At 47.1% G+C, this 19,922-nt stretch overlaps 1 protein-coding gene across 2 annotated transcripts; it reads right to left on the reverse strand.

The window, feature by feature from the left end:
• Window positions 1–3,980: 3,980 nt before the first annotated feature.
• LOC118081245 (zinc finger protein 24-like) lies at window positions 3,981–19,680 on the reverse strand. Of its 2 annotated transcripts, XM_035107627.2 has the most exons (4): window positions 19,565–19,680; window positions 13,706–14,552; window positions 12,027–12,165; window positions 3,982–8,246 (listed from the first exon to the last, which is right to left on the reverse strand). In XM_035107627.2, exons 2-4 carry the CDS (start codon window positions 14,372–14,374, stop codon window positions 7,372–7,374), a joined length of 1,683 nt encoding a protein of 560 aa, XP_034963518.2. In that variant the 5' UTR covers window positions 14,375–14,552; window positions 19,565–19,680; the 3' UTR covers window positions 3,982–7,371. The 2 variants fall into 2 exon arrangements, with proteins under 2 accessions (XP_060126710.1, XP_034963518.2); XM_060270727.1 differs by lacking the exon at window positions 19,565–19,680 and having other exon boundaries at window positions 3,981–8,246; window positions 13,706–14,466.
• Window positions 19,681–19,922: the final 242 nt, after the last annotated feature.

The raw sequence follows: 19,922 nt of genomic DNA on the forward strand, positions 1-19,922 counted from the left end.
CCAGCTTCAACAGTTTTCACCATATAACATACTCATCTAATAATACTTTCTAAATCTTCACATAATTTAATACTCTTAAATCCTAAAATCCCTTACAATAATAATAATAATAATAATAATAATAATAATAATAATAATAATATAATAATAATAATTTATTATTTATACCCTGCCCATCTGGCCGGGTCTCCCCAGCCACTCTGGGTGGCTTCCAACAGAAAAAAACACACAATAATCTATTAAACATTAAAAGCCTCCCTGAACAGGGCAGCCTTCAGATGTCTCCTAAAAGTCTGGTAGTTGTTTTCCTTTTTGACATCTGTTGGGAGGGCGTTCCACAGGGCAGGTGCCACCACCGAGAAAACTAAAACTAAAAAAAAATTCCATCTATAAAAAACCCCTTAGCCTACAAATTTCCCTAAAAAATAATCCCATTTCTAAATCTTATCACCCTCATTATTAACCTAATTCCCTTATTCCCTTAAAGCCCCCCTCCCTCCCCTGCATAGCTGCCAAGTTTTCCCTTTTCTCGCGAGGAAGCCTATTCAGCATAAGGGAAAATCCCTTTAAAAATGCTCCCCTGGTTGACAATTCCCTGGGATCCACGGCCAGCGGCCAGCGCTCTGGTATGCATTTAAGTCCAGAAGGGATGAATTAGGTCAGATCACTTAAAAAGTGTGGTTTGAACTAATTTCTTCTCTCTTCCAAAGCCCCAATGGACACACTGAGTGTCCTCCTTCAGAGTAAACATGCATACGATTACACCGTGCATAGGATGAGGGTGAGATTGTGTGACTTTGCCATTAGCATTTGCATTAGTCCTGTTTCCAAATACGTGTACTTTCTTTCCCTGTTATATTTTTATTGTGTTTCCAGTTGCAAAGAGTAATAGAGACACAACTTAGAAATAAAATTGCAGCTGTACACAAAGCAGTGTTAATTCTCAAAAGGAAACCAGATTTGTTGAACAAAGTAGCTTTCCTTGCTTTTCAAATTCCACTGTATTCAGAGCACCTGGATTTCCACTCACACTCAGCCATGAAGCACCTGCTTTGCAGCCAAGTTGTTCATTCCCATTGGATCGGGGGGGGGGGGAGAGACTCTGCAAAGGGGCCAGAATAATAGGGCTGTTCATACTGCATTGCTCTTACATCAGGGCAGCCTCTGGCACTGATTGGCTGAGCTGGTTCATTAGCATTCTGAGTTCTGACTACTAAGGGAATGAAGTCAGAAGATTTGCTGCCTGTCCAGACCCTGTGAAGGAAGGGCAAACTATCAGTTTGGTTGAGTGCTGTTTCAGGAGTAGCTTTTTGGCACACATGAAAAAGGAAGTTACAGGTAGGTAGCCGTGTTGGTCTGAGTCGAAGCAAAATAAAAAAATTCCTTCAGTAGCACCTTAAAGACCAACTAAGTTTATATTTTGGTATGAGCTTTCGTGTGCATGCACACTTCTTCAGAAGGGAAATTTTTCAGAAGGGAAATTTTTCAGAATTTCTTCAGAAGGGAAATTTTAGGGAAATTTGTAGGCTAAGGGGTTTTTTATAGATGGAATTTTTTATTTTATTTTTAGTTTTCTCGGTGGTGGCACCTGCCCTGTGGAACGCCCTCCCAACAGATGTCAAAAAGGAAAACAACTACCAGACTTTTAGGAGACATCTGAAGGCAGCCCTGTTCAGGTATCTGAAGAAGTGTGCATGCACACGAAAGCTCATACCAAAATATAAACTTAGTTGGTCTTTAAGGTGCTACTGAAGGAATTTTTTTATGAAAAAGGAAGAACGGTTTTCACTGTGTAAAAAAATTAGGATGTGATGCAGTGTGATGCAGCAGCAAAAAAGCCAATGCAATTCTGGGCTGCATCAATAGGAGTATAGCATCTAGATCAAGGGAAGTAATAGTACCACTGTATTCCGCTCTGGTCAGACCTCACCTGGAGTACTGTGTCCAGTTCTGGGCACCTCAGTTCAAGGAGGATACTGACAAGCTGGAACGTGTCCAGAAGAGGGCAACCAAAATGTTCAAAGGCCTGGAAACGATGCCTTATGAGGAACGGCTTAGGGAGCTGGGTATGTTTAGCCTGGAGAAGAGAAGGTTAAGGGGTGATATGATAGCCATGTTCAAATATATAAAAGGATTTCATATAGAGGAGGGAGAAAGGTTGTTTTCTGCTGCTCCAGAGAAGCGGACACAGAGCAATGGATTCAAACTACAAGAAAGAAGATTCCACCTAAACATTAGGAAGAACTTCCTGACAGCAAGAGCTGTTTGGCAGTGGAATTTGCTGCCAAGGAGTGTGGTGGAGTCTCCTTCTTTGGAGGTCTTTAAGCGGAGGTATGGTTTGATGGTGTTTCCTGCTTGGCAGGGGGTTGGACTGGATGGCCCTTGTGGTCTCTTCCAACTCTATGATTCTATTCTAGGGAGCACAGGCAGTTTAGCTGAGGGGAGGCTCCAGATTGAGAATCAGGAACCAGGAGGACGACTTGAGGGAAAGATCAGAGGGGGAACAGGCTGGGGAGGCCCGGCCGGATGGGAGGGGTATATATTATTCTTATTAAAAAGCGAGAACAGAAAGACCAGTTAGAGAAGAGACAGGAGAAGCCACAAAGCTAGGGACGGGGTAGTTGTGGCCCTGCAGAAGTTGCTGGACTCTTGCATCCGCTATCCCTGAGCATTGGTCATGCTGGCAAGGGGCTCTTAGTAATCACAGTGTCCGTTTCTAAGTGCTCACAGATCTATTGTTGAATTATCTGTCCTTTGGTCTTTCCTGTTATCCACACAAGCTGATCTTTAAAGCCCTAAACGGCCTCTGCCCTGTATACCTGAAGGAGCGTCTCCACCCCCATCGTTCAGCCTGGACACCTCCGGAGTTCTTCTGGCAGTATTATTTTTAGTCCTAATGCAGATTGTATTGAGACATTCAGCTTATATTATGCTTTCACTGCATACAGAGCCGTGCTTGATGAGGCACAACAGCTGCTGTGCAAAGCCAAAATTTTACCCGCTATCCCTTGTAAACGGTTATCTCCCCGTGACGACAAGGTGATGCAGTGCTGTGGAAAAGGAAAGGCAGCTGAGTGTTTTGGGTTCCTGGCGTTCAGACGGATAAAGAATATAGCCTCCCAAGTTTTGTGTAAATCACTCCGAAGAGCTATCTACAGCCGTAGAAAGAAGTCTCTGTGCCGGGGGACAGATTGAAAGACAGCGATTAGTGACTTTTAAAGGTGTACAGACCTCAGCAGTAACAGCTCTGCAAATGGTTTCAGAAAAAATAAGCTGTACATTTTACCATCTTGTTTAGAAGCCTGCAATATCCACTGCAATGCAATATATATATATACACAGTGGTGCCTCGCAAGACGAATTTAATTCGTTCCGTGAGTCAATTCGTTTTGCGAAAACTTTGTCTTGCGAATCGCGGTTTCCCATAGGAATGCATTGAAATTTCTTTTTTTGCCCATAGGAACGCATTAATTAAAGAGAAGTCAATCGGGATAAGATGATATGAATATGGATATTGAAATGAAGATGTAGAAGCTAGACCAATAAATATGGCAGAAGATAGGATAAGTTTTATTTGAATGTTTATGATTGTTTATTTGTATATTTTTTTGTTGTGTATTTTTTGTTGGAATTTTAGTTGACTGTTTTGTTTTATAATTATTTTAAATTCAATAAAGGTTATTTTATTTTTTTTAAAAAGGAACATATTAATTAAATTTCAATGCATTCCTATGGGAAACCGCGATTCACAAGACGAATTTTTCACAAAACGAATTCGTCTTGCGAGTCACCATCAGATCGCAAGACGCATTCATCTTGCGAAAAATTCGTCTTGCAGGGCATTCGTCTTGCGAGGTACCACTGTGTGTGTGTGTGTATATGTGTGTGTGTGTGTGTGTGTGTGTGTGTGTGTATATATATATATATATACATACACACACACACACACACAGACACACATGCAGTAAACTCTATCTATCTATCTATCTATCTATCTATCTATCTATCTATCTATCTATCTATCTATCTATCTAATGTTTACTGCTTCTTGAAATGATTCCATCTCCTGACACACCTTTCGTTTTGCCCATTTTGTTGTAAAATAAACCCCATTTTTGCTTTTTGACTACCCTAAGTCTCAAAGTACCAGAGGTCCCTTTAAAAAAGCAAAAAATAGCCAGTAGTGAGAAGGGGCACGCCTCACCCCCCATCTGCTCAAATATGAGGCACCCCAATAACACTGCTGCTCTTATCTTCTCTCCTTGAAATTAGGAACATAGGAAGCTATGACAGTTCTGCATATAATTGCACATTACATCAAGCAGAAAGCAAAAGAGAATTCAGCATTATCTTTAATATCTAAAACACCACCACCATAATCACACAGATCTCTAGACCCAGGGGATTTTATTTACCTTATTTAAAATATCACACACATCTCAATTCTCGCACTGAAAGCAGTTTAGGTTACAAACTTAATAAAACCTTTTTAAAAACAGGGTTTTTTGTTTTTAGAAAAAAGTACATTTTTAAAAACTATTTGAAAAACACAAAAGTTTCGACAATAGGAAAGCATTTAAACAACAACAACAAAAGCAAAAGTTGCCTTTTAATAAAATTTAAACCTCCAAAAAGTCTGAACAGCGTTACAGGTTGACTTGATGGGTGCCGAGTTTTTCCAAAATGAGGTTTGCGAAGAACTGCTCCTGACCTCAAAAGGTCCAAGTCCACTTGGGGCAAACCAGTTGTCGGAGATCAAATTCTTTGCCGTTCGGCAAACTTCAAGCTTGATGAGAAACAGCTCCCTCAAAAGAACATCTACTGCAGTTGCCAAGATAAACATGAATTGACAATCGAATAGTGAACTTAAAATAATTATGTCAGGATCTGACTAAGCCCCACTACAACCGTTAGCCCGGGAAAAAGCAAAACACACACACACAAAAATCCCAAGCCTGCTCTCCATTTCCTCCACAGTCAAGATGCAAATACCGCCTAGGAACATCTTAGGCTAGCAAAAAAAATATAATGTGTTTTGTAACCAGGAGGGCTGGTGGAGGAGGGGCAGATCATGCCATACCCCCCCCCCCCTTTCTGCATTTCCATGCTGGTGTGGAGAAAGGTGTTTTGTCCCTCTGCAACTAGGATGGAAACCAAGCAGGCTAACAGAAGGGCGGGGGCATGCCGTTCCTCCTCCGCCAACCTGCTTGCTCGCCTGCACAGAGCTCGCGCTCACCTATGGCGACCAGGCACATTATGTTAAACACAAGGCTGGACCATACCTGCCAAGTTCCGGCCTGAGAAATAAGGGACTGGACCGGAAGTAGCAGACCGGAAGTAGTGCTGCCGCCATTTTGGAACTGGGCAAAGCAGCATCAAAAGTCGCTTCTGAGCATGCTCCGCCCAGTTCCAAAATGGCCGCCGCGCCAGAATAAACAAAAAATCCGTTTTTCCGGCTGGGAACAGCTGGAAAAACGGGGGTTTCCCGGGGAATAGGGGAGACTTGGCAGCTATGGGCTGGACCCATCTGTCCTCTTGAACACATGTTTATGTGTCTGAAATCAAGACGTGTCTCTGAAAACTATGGGTGAGCATTCTTGGTGGGGGCACATTTTACGGCTCAAGATAGCTCCCACCCAGCTACCATACTCAGGGAGATAATCTTTTTAAGGCAGAGAAATTCTGAGCCGTTCTTCGGTGTCGCAAACAGGAATCCCTAAGGTGCTGGCGAGGGTTTGGAAGTCAAACACAGGCCTCCAAACCCCCGGACCTCTCCCTATGCCACCCCGTCACTGACCCCCACTTCGTACTCTCCTGGAGAGGTTTTTCCTGGCTGGGATGTGTTCCTGCACTCCGGTTATGCTTCTTGCAGGCCTGGCGGAAGATAGGAGGGGCTTGGAAACCGGCCTACTGTACAAAAGTATCCCCCCCATTTGTTGCTCCACCCCTTTTGCGCCTGGCCCCACGCACCACTGGAACATGGCCCCCTCAAGAAGTGCTCAGAAGGGAATATGACGATGGGTCGCCATACCTGTGCTAGGAGTTCGGGAGAATTGGTGATTGCGACGGCATCATGGAGGGGGAGCCTACAGTTCAGGAAGATCTCAACTGCGGAAGAGCTTCTCCCTCTCCCTCTGCCGCCTCCACCCCACCAAAGACGTTATAGGAGCTTAAGAGAAAAGGGAGGTTAAGAATTCAGCCTCTCAGAAAGGCGAACTCACAACGCAGAGAAGCCTTGTGGGCCTTGTCGTCATGAAACTCCCACACCATCTTGCCCCGGCAACCTCCGTCCCAATTCATCCCAACGCACCTGGCCCTCTGCGGACCCACTCTAGTCTTTGCTCTCTAGTCTAACCTTCTTGGAATCACTTCGTCTTCTGCATTGAGAGAGAAGCTTTCCCAGTAAGTAGACCAAAAATGACGGGGAAAGCCTGCAAAATTTCTATGGGATGTGGGTGACCCCAATGGAGCCTCCATATGCTGCAGCAGTCTACCTCTGGACACCAGAAGCTGGGGACAAGGACGAGGGAGGGAGGGAGGGAAATGAGGTGGCAGAGAGAGTGCTCTGCAACCCTGCAAACTTTTGGCTCTTTGCCCCCATCCAATACCAGCGTGCGCCCCTCAAAAAAAAAAAAAGATTATCTGCAAGGAAATGCAGTCCTCAACAGCTGTAACTTTGGAGAGTTGGGGAAAGCCATTAAAAGGGGGGGGGGCTCTAATGAAATGTAGATTTTTCAAATACTTGATCATTATCTGACAATATAGTGGTACCTCTGGATGCGAACGGGATCCGTTCCGGAGCCCCATTTGCATCCAGAGCAGTACGCAACCTGAAGTGCCCAATCTGCGCATGCTCACCGTGCAATTTGGTGCTTCTGCGCATGATGTCACTCGGCGCATCGCCGGACCCGGAAGTAGCCCGTTCCGGTAACCTGTGATGTACGCAACCCACAGCGAACGTAACCAGAGGTATGACTGTACCTGACTAATATTTTACAGGTCAGTTGGCTGAATTGATTGAGACGGATCGAACACTCAAGCCGACCAAAGGGCAAAGGCTGGGATGGCTTTTCCCTCTGCTTGGTAACTTGGAATGCCAGCACAGGGGAAGGGAAGGGAAGGGGGGCTGGGAAACGACGAGAACTCGGCACCCCTCCCTCTGCTCTCAAACCTGGCAGCCCTACAGCTAGTTGCAAAACAGAATGCTAAAGGGTATAAAATCTGCCCACTGCCCTGTCTGCTTCTCCATTGAAGGAGCATTTACAGTGCAGCCGTTTATAAAGGATGTGGCTTTTAATCCCTGCTGGAAGGGGAAACACACCTGGTCGCCAGGAGGCAAGCTCAAATCACCGTAGGCGACCAGACATGAGGCTAATTGCTAGGACGCTCAGAAGTCTCATAAGATGCCGCCTCCAGTTGAAGTTTCTCCCCACATTCAAAAACATTGATAGTGTCGCTCAGCGTGTAAATTTTCTGATGTGTTGCGCATGACGACGGCTGGCTGAAGTTTGGGCTGTATTCCGGGCATTTATGGGGTTTCTCCTCGACGTGGATTCTCTGAGGGTGAATAAGGCCCGACTGCTCAGAGAACCCTATGTTTTTGTATGTCCTCTCGCCCATGTGGATTCTCTGATGGGAAGTAAGGTAAGTGCTCCGACTGAAGCTGTTCCCGCACTCCAGGCATTTGTGCGGCTTCTCCCCTGTGTGGATCCGCTGGTGTGAATTCAGGATCGCCTTTTGGCTGAAGCTCTTGCCGCACTCCAGGCACACGTAGGGCTTCTCCCCGGTGTGGATTCTCCGATGTTTGATAAGGGTGGACAGGTCGCAAAAGCTCTTCCCGCAGTAGGAGCAGCTGTATGGCTTCTCTCCTGTGTGGATTCTCTGGTGGGACGCAAGGAGGTCGCTCCGGATAAAGCTCTTCCCGCACTCCTGGCATTTGTACGGCTTCTCCCCCGTGTGGATTCTCAGGTGTATTTTAAGGCTCGACTTGTAGCTGAAGAACTTCCCACAGACGGTGCACTTGTACTTCCTCTTCTCGATGGGCTTCTCTTCTGAGATGGAGGCGTTGTGGAACCCGCCACCGGGGCAAGGAATGGGGGGCTTCTTCCACTTCTCGGCCTGGTGGTTTCTCGTTCTCCGCCTCGGCCCGCCTTGGCTCCCAAAGTTTTCCTCCAGCTTCTGCTGCTCAACTCTTTGCAACTGGAGCCCAAGGATTTCCCCGCTGTTCTCGCCCTGTCGGATGTCACCTGCCGGAAGAGAAAAAGGCCCGTTGAAGAGCAGACTGAGAGGTGATACGATATCTGTCTACAAATACTTGAAGCCCTACCTCTCTTTCAAATCAGAACCAGTGAAGGTCCTGTGTGAGTGTCTGGGGGCGGCTGGAAGATGGGTGGCGGTTAACAGATTGAGGTTGAATCCTGACAAGACAGAAGTACTCTATTGGGGGGACAGGGGGCGGGTGGGTGTGGAGGACTCCCTGGTCCTGAATGGGGTAACTGTGCCCCTGAAGGACCAGGTGCGCAGCCTGGGAGTCATTTTGGACTCACAGCTGTCCATGGAGGCGCAGGTCAATTCTGTGTCCAGGGCAGCTGTTTATCAGCTCCATGTGGTACGCAAGGGACCCTACCTGCCCTCAGACTGTCTCGCCAGAGTGCTGCATGCTCTAGTTATCTCCCGCTTGGACTACTGCAATGCGCTCTACATGGGGCGACCTTTGAAGGTAACCCAGAAACTACAACTAATCCAGAATGCGACAGCTAGACTGGTGACTGGGAGCGGCCGCTGAGACCATATAACACCAGTCCTGAAAGACCTACATTGGCTACTAGTATATTTCCGAGCACAATTCAAAGTGTTGGTGCTGACCTTTAAAACCTTAAACAGCCTCGGCCCAGTATACCTGAAGGAGCATCTCCACCCCCATCGTTCAGCCCGGACACTGAGGTCCAGCTCTGAGGGCCTTCAGGCGGTTTGCTCACTACGAGAAGTGAGGTTACAGGGAACCCGGCAGAGGGCCTTCTCGGTAGTGGCACCCTCCCTGTGAAGCACCCTCCCATCAGATGTCAAGGAGATAAACACCTGACTTTTAGAAGATATCTAAAGGCAGCCCTGTTTAGGGAGGTTTTTATTATTTGAACTTTTATCGTGTTTTTAATGTTCTGCTGGGAGCTACCCAGAGTGGCTGGGGAAAACCCAGCCAGTTGAGTGGCATATAAATATAAATATATTATTATTATTATTATTATTATTATTATTATTATTATTAAAGGGTCATCACATGGAAGATAGAGCAAGCTTGTTTCCTGCTGCTCCAGAGGGTGGGACCCAAACCAATGGATTCAAAGTACAAGAAAGAAAATTCCAACTAAACATTAGGAAGAACTTTCTGGTGGTAAGAGCTCTTCAACAGTGGAAAGGACTCCCTTAGAAGATGGCAGACTCTCCTTTTAAGCAGAGGTTGGATGGCCATCTGCCTGGGATTCTTTAGTTGCGATTACTGCACTGCAGGGGGTCAGACTAGATGACTCTTGGGGACCCATTCCAACTCTACAATTCTATGATTCTTTGAGGGCAGAAAGGGAGAGAAGCAGCCTCTGAATATGCAGTTTGTACCAGCTGGTTAAGGAAAAGAGAGAGAGGATAGCAAATCCGCCTGCACATCTGCCTAGCAGCCTTCCTGACCTGAAGGCCCACGAGTTCTGGACTTGGAAGGGGAGAGAAGCACCTGCTGCGGCTTATGGAGAGGCAGTGTGGTGTAATGGTTAGAGTAGTTGGACCAGGACCTGGGAGATCAGGGTGCAAATCCCCACTCGGCCACAAAACACCCTGAGTTACTGCCTCTCAGCCTAACCTACATCACAGGGTTGTTGTGAGAATGAAATGAGGAGCGGGAGAGACACGTACGCCACCTTGGAGAAAAAGAGAGGGTCTAAATGCGGTAAGTAAACTCAAACAAAAATTACCACCCTCTTTTCTTTCTTCTTTTGCGTTTTTGTTTGCTCTGTTCTCACAATGGATGGGATGACATAAAGTTGCTCAAAAAAGGCAGAGTGAGAGTCTGTTGCTGCAGAGTGGGGCCCTCTCTGCGTGAGAGACAGAAGGTTTTCAGAAAGCTACAGCCGCCTCTCTCCTGCCAACTCCATGCTACTGGCTTATGCCTTTCCTCCCTCCCTATCTATCTGCAAACACACACATCCTGGCCTGGAGGCTTAGCTCAACCGCAGCTTGCTTGCGCCATCAGAATTATTAAAATAGCTGAGAGTACCATTGGCTGTTCACTCTCTACCTTAGAACATATCTATACCATCAGGTGCCACAGAAAGGCATTAGATATATCAAGAGACCCATCGCATCCTGGTCATTGCTTCTCTGAGATCCTGCCATCAGGACAGAGATACAGAACAGGCATCGACAACCGCACAGGCGCGGTTGGGCCGCACAGGCGCAGAAGCGATTTCCGGTGGTGCTGCAGACATTTTGGAAATGGGCAGCTAGCACTGGAAATCACTTCTGCGCATGCCCGCGGCTGCACAGAAGCGATTTCTGGTGCTGGCTGCCCATTTCCAAAATGTCCGCAGTGCCAGAAATCGCTTCTGCGGCTGCGTAGACGCAATTCCCGGCGCTGCTCGGCAAGTCCCTGCACCGCGCCAGATTACCGCAGCAGGCGGGGGACTTGCCGAGCGGGCGGCTTGGTTCACGGGCGGCCCGTGGGCCGGATAAACGGCCTCCATGGGCCGGAGGTTGCCGATGCCTGATATAGAACAATGAAGGCGAGAATGAGCCGTCTCAAGAACAGTTTCCTTCCTAGAGCAATCTTGGCCTTAAATAGAAACTTTGGACTCTGAAGTCATCTTATTTATTTGTTATATTGTTCTGTATTGTATTGCGCTTATTAGTATTTTAATTTATGTGGAGTGTCTTATTTGAGTTGAGTTGAGGTGATATAGCAACCGTGAAATTTCGTTGTTCCCGCAAGGGGACAATGACAATAAAGATTTATTCTATTCTAAACTGCAGCTTTGGTCAAAAGAGGAAGCACACTATTTGAGCACAAAAACTCATCGCTCCCCCCACGTTTTGCAACAGGAACAGAGAACCTCAGGAGGCGTTTGGACTCCCAGCTCCCATCAAAACCCCCATCCAGCATCGACAACAGCCAGGGATTGGGAAGGGGTGGAACTTTGGTAATCTTTCATAGAATCACAGAATCTTTAAGAGTCGGAAGGAACCCAAGGGTCATCTAGTCCAACCCCTTGCGATACAGGAATCTTTCATAATATAGAGCCCAGCGTGAGGCCTAAATTTGGCGGCCCCAAACAGATCTTGTCAATTATGCATCTTCTCTGTTTTGTAATCCCCCCCCAGCACGGCATCCTGTGCGGGGGAACCACCCGCAGCCCCTAAATCCAGCGCTGGAGTGTGGATTGAGCCATAACCAAGGAAGCAGCTGTGCTAAGATTCTTTTGTGACAATCACAGCCATGTCCCCTCACAGCCCACAGCCCCTTTTCCTTTTACAGCCATACCTTGGTTTTTGAACAGCTTACCTCTCGAACATTTTGGCACCCGAACGCCGCAAACCCAGAAGTGAGTGTTCCAGTTTGCGAACTATTTTTGGAAGCTGGAAGTCCGATGGAGCTTCCAATTGGCTGCAGGAGCTTCCTGCAGCCAATCAGAAGCCGCATGTTGATTTTCGAACGTTTTGGAAGTCGAACAGACTCCCACAAAAGATTCCATTCGACTTCCAAGGTACGACTGTATACACTAATAGCAATAGATTTATTTATTTTTTTCTATAAAATTATACACTAATCTTACAATGACTTTATGGGCTGCCTTTCAGCCAGATCTACCCTTTTCTCCCCAGGTATGCGGGCGGCCTGCTCCAATATTTACTTGCAAGCTTGAAAAACACCGCTGACATAGCAAATACTTTTTTGAAAACCGAGGTGCGCATTAGATTAAATGGTGCATTAGATTCGCCTGAATACGGTACTTTCCCCCCATGGATCAGCATTCCACGCTCACCGTGTGCACTGATGTTGACGGCATCCATCTCCTGCTTCACCACCATGCACAGCTGCCTCTTTCCAGAATCAGGCCCCGCTGGCTCCGCCTCGGCCAGCGGAACGGCCGCCACCGCCAATGGAACCCCTGCCGTTGCCACCTGAAACAGTAGGGAGGACCAGAACATGAAGCGGCACCAAGGAGCAGGAGTGGCAGGACACCAGCAAAGGAGGGAACAGCCTGGCACCAACTCAGCCCCAAACTACAGTATGGTGTAGTGGTTAGAGCACTGCATTGGGATCTGGGAGAAAGCCCCCCTTCAAAGCTCACTGGGTGACCTCGGACCAATCACCATCTCTCTGCCTCACCTTTTTGGTTATATATATATATATATATATATATATATATATATATATATATATAATTGTAAATGACAACCCGAAGGGGGGAATTTTACACACAAACAGAACGAAACAGCAAAAAACCACACATAACGTAAGATCTAGCAGGAAACAACAAACAGTATTTTGCTTGCAAGTAGCATTTGCTTAAAGCTAAGACTTGCCAAACCAGGGGACGGGGGGGGGGGGGGGGACGGGACAGACCTGAATAGATGAAAGAATGAAGAGTTAACATCATTGCTCCCCAATCTACACCCTGCAATAATAAAGAGGAGGGACCATACAGTCGTGGGGTTCTTAGTCAGCAAATAAAATAAGGTGATACTATAGAACAAACAAACACACACACACACACACACACACACACACACACACACACACAAAAGGCTCTTGAAGTACATTCTCCAGCTACTTTAAACTTGTGGAAAACCAAACCTTCCCCACCAGGCCCTTCCTATTGCAAAAACAACACATTGAGGAGAGAAGGGACAGGGCCTTCTCGGTTGCTGGCCCCATTTCCTGTTGAATACCTTTTCCTTTCTAATACTGGCAGGCTTTTAGCTTCGCAGGTAAAGAGAGCAGTTTGGTATAACGGTGAGAGTGAGAGTGACAAAGGCGAAAGGCGAGGGTGGTGTAGTGGTTAGCGTGCCCGACTAGGACCTGGGGGAGCATGGTTCGAATCCCCACTCAGCCATGAGGCTCACAGGGTGACCTTGGGCCAGACACCGTCCGTCTCTCAGCCTAACCTGCCTCACAGGGCTGCTGGTGAGGATGAAATGGGGAGGGGAGAATGATGTTTCGCATGCCATCTTGAGGTCACTGGAGGAAAATGTGGGAGAAAAGTGTAATTATAATAAATCCGAAATTAAAAAAAGGCGCATTGAGCAGGTCTGCAGGATTCCATCTTCCATCTGAGTGAGGCTCTGCTTAGAACAGGAATGGGGAAACTAGTAGATGATGGAGATGGTGATGATAATGATTATTATTATTATTCCCTGTCAATAATAATAATAATAATAATAATAATAATAATAATAATAATAATACCCTGTCCATCTGGCTAGGATCTTCAGATATTGCTGGATTTGTAGCCAGAGCCAAACAAACAGAGGAGGCTTAGCTTCTATACAGATCCCTTTCTATCCTTTATCCACACAAGAAAGGGATGTGATCGGAATTCATGCATGCGCCCCAGTCAGGCAAAGAGACTCAAAGCTGGCGAGGGCCAGGCAGAGAGGTCCGGAGGGCCGCATTTGGCGCCCCGGGGGTCAGGAGGGGAGAGGAAGCGGGGTCTCTCACCTGTTGCTCCCATCTCAAAGACTCCCGTTGCATCCAGAGGAAGTCCTCGGCCAGGGCCACTGCCTGGGTGCAGGATGCGGGCCCCCGTTCCCTGACCCAGCCCTGGATCTCGGGCGGCAGGACGGTCAGGAACTGCTCAAGGATCAGCAGCTCCAGGATCTGCTCCTTGGAGTGCCTCTCCACCTTCAGCCACCGTCGGCAGAGCTCCTGCAGCCGGTTGTACACCCCTCGCGGCCCCTCGGCCTCCTGGTAGCGGAAGTGCCGGAAGTACTGGCGGTTCTTCTCCCGGCTGATGGCGTCTCCTTGCAAGATGGCCGCCTTCACCTTCCCATAATCCTTCCTGTCCCGGCCCTCCAGCTTGCCGAAGGCATACTTGGCTTCTCCGCTGAGGGCCGGCAGCAGCCGGGTCACCCACTCCTCGCGTGGCCAGTGGCAGGCTTCCGCCACTTGCTCGAAAGAGGCCAGGAAGGCCTTGGCATCGTCCCAGGGCGTGGGCTCCTCGGGGGGCTGAGAGGCCTCCACCGTCTTCAAGAACTCCTGCCACTGGGCTTCCCACTGCTGAAGGAGGCCATCGCGTGACTCCTGCTTGATCTCTTCCCCTGGTTTCCTCTGGAGGAATTCCCGGATGCTCTTTTCCTGGAGGATCCGCGGGGCCTGCTCAGTGGACATTTCCCACGCACTCGCTCCGAAAGGCGGCAAATCTCCTGAATGCACCTGGGTGTTTGCCCGGCTCTTGCTTTCCTCGCCCCCACGTTTACCGGACTCGGATTATCCGGGGCGCGCAGCGTCCGTCGTTCCACGTCGGCAAAAAGGGAGCAGCGGTCGTCCGCAAAACGTGGCGCTTTTCCTGAGGGAGACAGAGAGTAGATTTTGAGAAAGTGGGAAGCGATCACAGAGACCCCTGCAGGCATGTCTAGCCTGCACCTGGATCAGTTTTAGAAACCCAGATATATAAGCTAATCGCAAAATGCCACCTGGAACCCAGGTTACGGTCGCCGCAACAGAATGTCTAGGCACCAGTTTTTCCCCAAAGGAAATTTCTTCTTCTTAATTTAGGGTTGTCATATTTCAAAAACTGAAAATCCAGATACAAAAGTTAAGTTGGTTAGGGTTTGTTTTGTTTTTTTGCAAAATTTGAAGTTTTTGATTTATTTTTAAGGAAATTTGCAAAAAAAAAAAAAAATTACATAGGCAGTCAGATGCGTGGGTTTTCCTGGACATTTCCCCCTATTTGCGGAAATTCCGCCCGGACGCTGTTTCCGAATCCCGGATATGACCGGGAAATCCCAAACGTACGGCAGCCCTACTGAATTTCACTTCTATTCTGCTTTCTATTTTAAAGGAAAAGTCTAAAAGCGGTTTATGGCACCTTGAAGCATCAAATAAACAATCCAGAACAAATTCAAGCTTCGAAATAGTTCAGATCCTGCTCTAAGTGACATTTTGCTTTCCCAATATTTATTTACCCACTTAATTTATACCACAGCAGAAGGACTCTAGGAAGCCAGGGTGGTGTTGTGGTCAGAGTGTCGGACCAGGACGTGGGAGATCAGGGTTCAAATCCCCACTCTGTTATGAAACTCACCTTGGAGTCAGTCACAGCCTCTTAACCTACCTCACAGGGTCGGTGTGGGGATTAACTGAGGTGGGGGGTGAACCCGCTTAAGAAAGCTGGAGTGGCCGGCCAGATGGAGACGTCAGTCGCCAACCTGCAATCTAGAGATCTCCACGTGGTCGCAATTGGACCCGTGCCAGTCGCAAAACGCGCCTGGCGCCTGGTTAATTTCTAACAGTGGCCTAGATGTAACAGAATGGAAAATCCATCTATTTAAAACCTCAGTTCACCTCAGAGAGCTACAATTCTCAAATTTCCTTGGGAATAGGGACTGGTTGTTAAAGCACTCTGGTAATCGCGGCTCTGTGAGGGGAATGGGAGTCTCCTAGCAACTGAGAATCCTCAGCGAGCTACAGTTCCCAGGATTCTTTGAAGGAAGCCATGGCGGTTTCTAGGGACACCATACTGCTTCAAAGGCAGAGTTCAAGAGTGGGTGACCTGCAGCTGCCATTGGCTCTGACCCCTTGAGCCACCATTTTGTATCTGGCTTTACTAGAAACTTCCGGTTACTGGTAAAACAAAAATAAAGCAGATTCCCCCAAAACTTTAAGACTACCCAACCCACTTCTAGGGTCACATTTACACCATGAATTTAAATCGCTCCTATACCATTTTAACTATCACTGACTCCCCCCCGGATAATCATGGGGACTGTAGTTTTTGCTTAGCCACAGTCCCACCACCCTCAACAAACTGGGTGCTGCGGTTTGTTCAGGCTGCTGAGAGTTTTTAGGCGACCCCCTGTTCCCCTCAGAGTCCCATAAGATAGATTCATGGTGAATCCACCGTGGGAATTGTAGCTTGGGGTGGGTAGGGAGAGTCCGCTTTACGAACTACATTTCGCCCCAAAAAATGACTGTTTAAAGTGGTATCAAGGTGCTTTAAATGTATGGTATGAGTTTGGCCTACAGGATTTAAAAAAAAGACTTTTTATGTATGCAACAACGGCAGCAAGAATGCTTCTAGCCCAGAGGTGGAAGGAAGGAAGAACTACCAACAAAAGAAGAATGGCAGACTAAACCGATGGAGTACATAAGAGATGGCAAAACTGACGGGGAAGATCAGAAACCAGGAAGATCAAGTATTCTTAAAAGACTGGAGTAAATTTTTAGTTTACTTAAAAGACCATTGTAAACAGTTAAAATCATAGTCATAATAATAATAATTTATTATTTATACCCCGCCCATCTGGCTGGGTTTCCCCAGCCACGCTTCCGACAGAAATATTAAAATACACTAATTTCTTAAAGATTAAAAGCTTCCCTAAACAGGGCTGCCTTCAGATGTCAGGGATATTGAACAGATGGATGAAGGAAAAAGATGCAGATAATTTTATCTTGAACATGGAACCAGTGGAGGGAGGGAAGGAGGTCCGAAGGTTCAACAGAACCTTTTATTTTGATGTATGAAATGGTTAAAGTTAAAACGTATAAAATTTCGTAAAACCAATTAAAAATGTTATAAAAAAAGGAGGCAGGGTGATGGCATCCGAATTTGGACCAGGAAGCCCAAAATCCTCAGCCACGTCTGCACACCAAGAACGACAGAAAAAGAACAGAGCGTTTTCAAAAGCAGAGGAGGAAGTGGTTAGGAGAGAACACATATTATCTCTCCGGAAAAAGAAAATCCCTCAGAAAACTCAGCCGCAGATGTGAGCTCAGACCACATCCCCTTGCACTGAAACAAAAGCAGCAGCCCATCTCATTTACTTCCTTAAGGAGTTTTGGTAGGAAACCGATTTCCAAGTAGGGGGTCTTTATGGTAGAGTTGCCGTATTTCAAAGAGTGAAAATCAGGACACAAAATCTACACTTCTAGACATGGGTTGCCATACCCTCCAGGTTCTCCCGGACGTTTTTGCCAATTTTTGGAAATTCCGCCCAGACGCAATTTCCAGCAGACGAATCCCGGCTACATCTGGGGGATTAGAATAGTGCATGATCAATGGTCTTAGAATTTAGCATGCCCAGTCCTTGCTTTCCCCCAACCTTGACAGCAACCCTGCAAGGTAGGTTAGGCAGAAAAATAGTGACTGGCCCATAGACACCAGCAAGCTTTATGGCCAGAGTGGGAATTTTGAGCTCTAAGTGTCCATCCGTCTGCCCCGTCCCCCGATCTATTCAACTTGCCATGCCGTGCCCAATAGGGGGCAATTTTTAAACACGAATTTATTTAATTATTTCGCTGCCCTTCTGCTGCTTACGTTTCTCATAACCCGTACTTGGGTAGCCGGATTAATTCCTCAGTTTTTCGTTTGCATTTTGTTGTGAACAGGTTTCGCCTCCTCAAAAGCTCCTTTTGTCAGGACGTCACTCGACACAATTGAGTGATATGAATCATTCATGTTTGCGTAGGGCTGAAGCCAAGGGTGGGGCAGACTTGATGTTTCTCAGGCCCACCACCAACCAGAACCAGGTGCGAAAGATGCTCAGTTAGGGCAGGGTGCCTCTGAGCATATTCCGAACCCATATATTTTCTTTTTCTTTTTTTCTGTCAGTACCAGAACAGAGCTGAACTCATAGTCTTTTCACACAGACACTTTAAAAAGTCCACTAATGGTTTAGCCTTCTTCATTTTGGCAGCCTTAATTTAGACAATTCTTTTTAGACAGTTGGGCAATCAGTACCGCTGGCAATCTACAGCTGATCACCCAGAGATCTTATCTGTAGAAGAGACACCCGCTCTCCTTCTCCTCAAGAAACTGTGTTGTCTTCTTTAAATAAAACAAAAATGTACTTTCCTTCTTTTGAGAAAGTGTGGGGGACGTGTATAAAATCATGTGCATCAGCCAATTCAGGAGCTACTGCAATTGCGACAAAATGCCCATTTCACAGATGGGGAAAATTGCAGTAGTCTGTATTCTCTCTCAACACACACGCAAAACATCATCAAAACATAGGAACAAATAAAACCTAGACAAAAGAAGCAGGTAACACACACCCAAAAAGAAAGATAACCCACCCACCTTCCCCAAAAACCCTGAGTAACAAATTGGGAGGGGCAAGAAACATTGGTGGGAGTCAAAGGAGGGGCCGGAGGGCACTGTGGTGTCATGTTGGGGGGGGGGGGGTCCCAGTAATAAATCACAACTTTACCATGCCTTTTTGCAAAGTGTCTTGCATTAATTTATATACATATATTAAATGTATTTACATATACTCACATACAATCTCTAAATGAAATATGTGCTTTGTAAAAGCAAAGGGGATCAGTAGAAATGCCTCTTCCAAGACATTGTGTGCCATCTTTAGTTTTTACACGTAGGTTTTGCTTTTTAAAAATTAACTTTTTGTAGGGGGTAGGGTGGAATTGTTAATTATTATTATTTTATTACTGTATAAGGCTAAGCAACCGACGAGGAATGGGGTTGAGCCCTTTAGAAAGGTTAAAGGCTGCAGTCTTTCTTGGGAGCCCCAAGGCACGTTAAGAGACATAGAATCATAGAACAATGGTAGACTTGGAAGAGACCCCCAAGGGTCATCTAGTCCAACCCCCCCAAAAAATGCAGAAATCTCGGCTAAAGCATCCATAACTGATGGCCATCCAACCTCTCTTAAAAACCTCCAAGGAAGGAGAGTCCACCACTTCCCAAGGGAGACCGTTCCACTTTTCTGTGTGTATATGTGTATGTGTACATGTGTGAATAGATACATATGGTACTTTTTTAAAGATACTGGTAGTTCTTTTTAACAGCGCAGCCCAGTTAAAAGTGTCAGACCAGGGCAGGCTTCAATTCCCTGCCCCAACACAGCCACGAAACCCTTTGGCTGCGTCTCAGCAACTCAGTCCTCTCCCACCCCAACCTACCTCGCAGGGTTGTAGTGGGGATCACACACACACACACCGACTTGAGCTCCTTAGAAAACAAAGCAGGCTATGAAGCGGCGATCCTGGCCGGGTCTACTCGGAGGTAAGCCCTGCCGGCTTCAATGGGGCTGCCTCTCCTCCCAAACTGAGTGGGATTAGGGCTGCACCCTAAAAGAGCTCAACATGCAATTCAACTCCTCCCTTCTTGCAAAGAGCCTCTGCTCTGGAGGATTTGAACCCAGGACCCTGCTCCTCTTCCTTATGATTTATGGCTACTAGAGGAGGAAGGGAGTGAACTCCCTCTCTCTCTCTCTCTCTCTCCCCTCCGGAGCAAAGAGAGCGACTCGATCCCCCCCCCGATCTGCCTCTTTTGCTTCCCCCACCCACTCAGGATTGGGCCCTTTCTCCCCCTCCTCCTCCTCTTTGGGTGCAACTTACCCAGATTCCCCTCCGGAAGGGACCTGCTCCTCCCCACTCCGGAGACCCCCCCAGATCTGCAGCCACTCCCGGAGGCGAAGGAAGGCGAAGGGGGGGAAAGTGGCTTCACAAGACTCCGTTTGCAGGGGGAGGAGATACAGCAGGAAGAGGCCAGTCTAACTCTCTGGGGCTCCTTTCTAGGAATCTGCTCTCTCTCTCTTTCTCCCCTCCTCTTTGACAATGCAAGAGAGTGGATGCAAGCTCAGATATTATTATTAGTAATAGTGGGTTTGGGGCGTCTTCTTTTTTTATTGCTCTTCTCAACCCCTATCCTTATTTTGGGTTCCATCCTGCTTCTGCATAGTTTGCAAGCCCAGGT

This window comes from Zootoca vivipara, chromosome 2 (genome assembly GCF_963506605.1).
Source record: "Zootoca vivipara chromosome 2, rZooViv1.1, whole genome shotgun sequence".
In the NCBI taxonomy this organism is placed as follows: domain Eukaryota; kingdom Metazoa; phylum Chordata; class Lepidosauria; order Squamata; family Lacertidae; genus Zootoca; species Zootoca vivipara.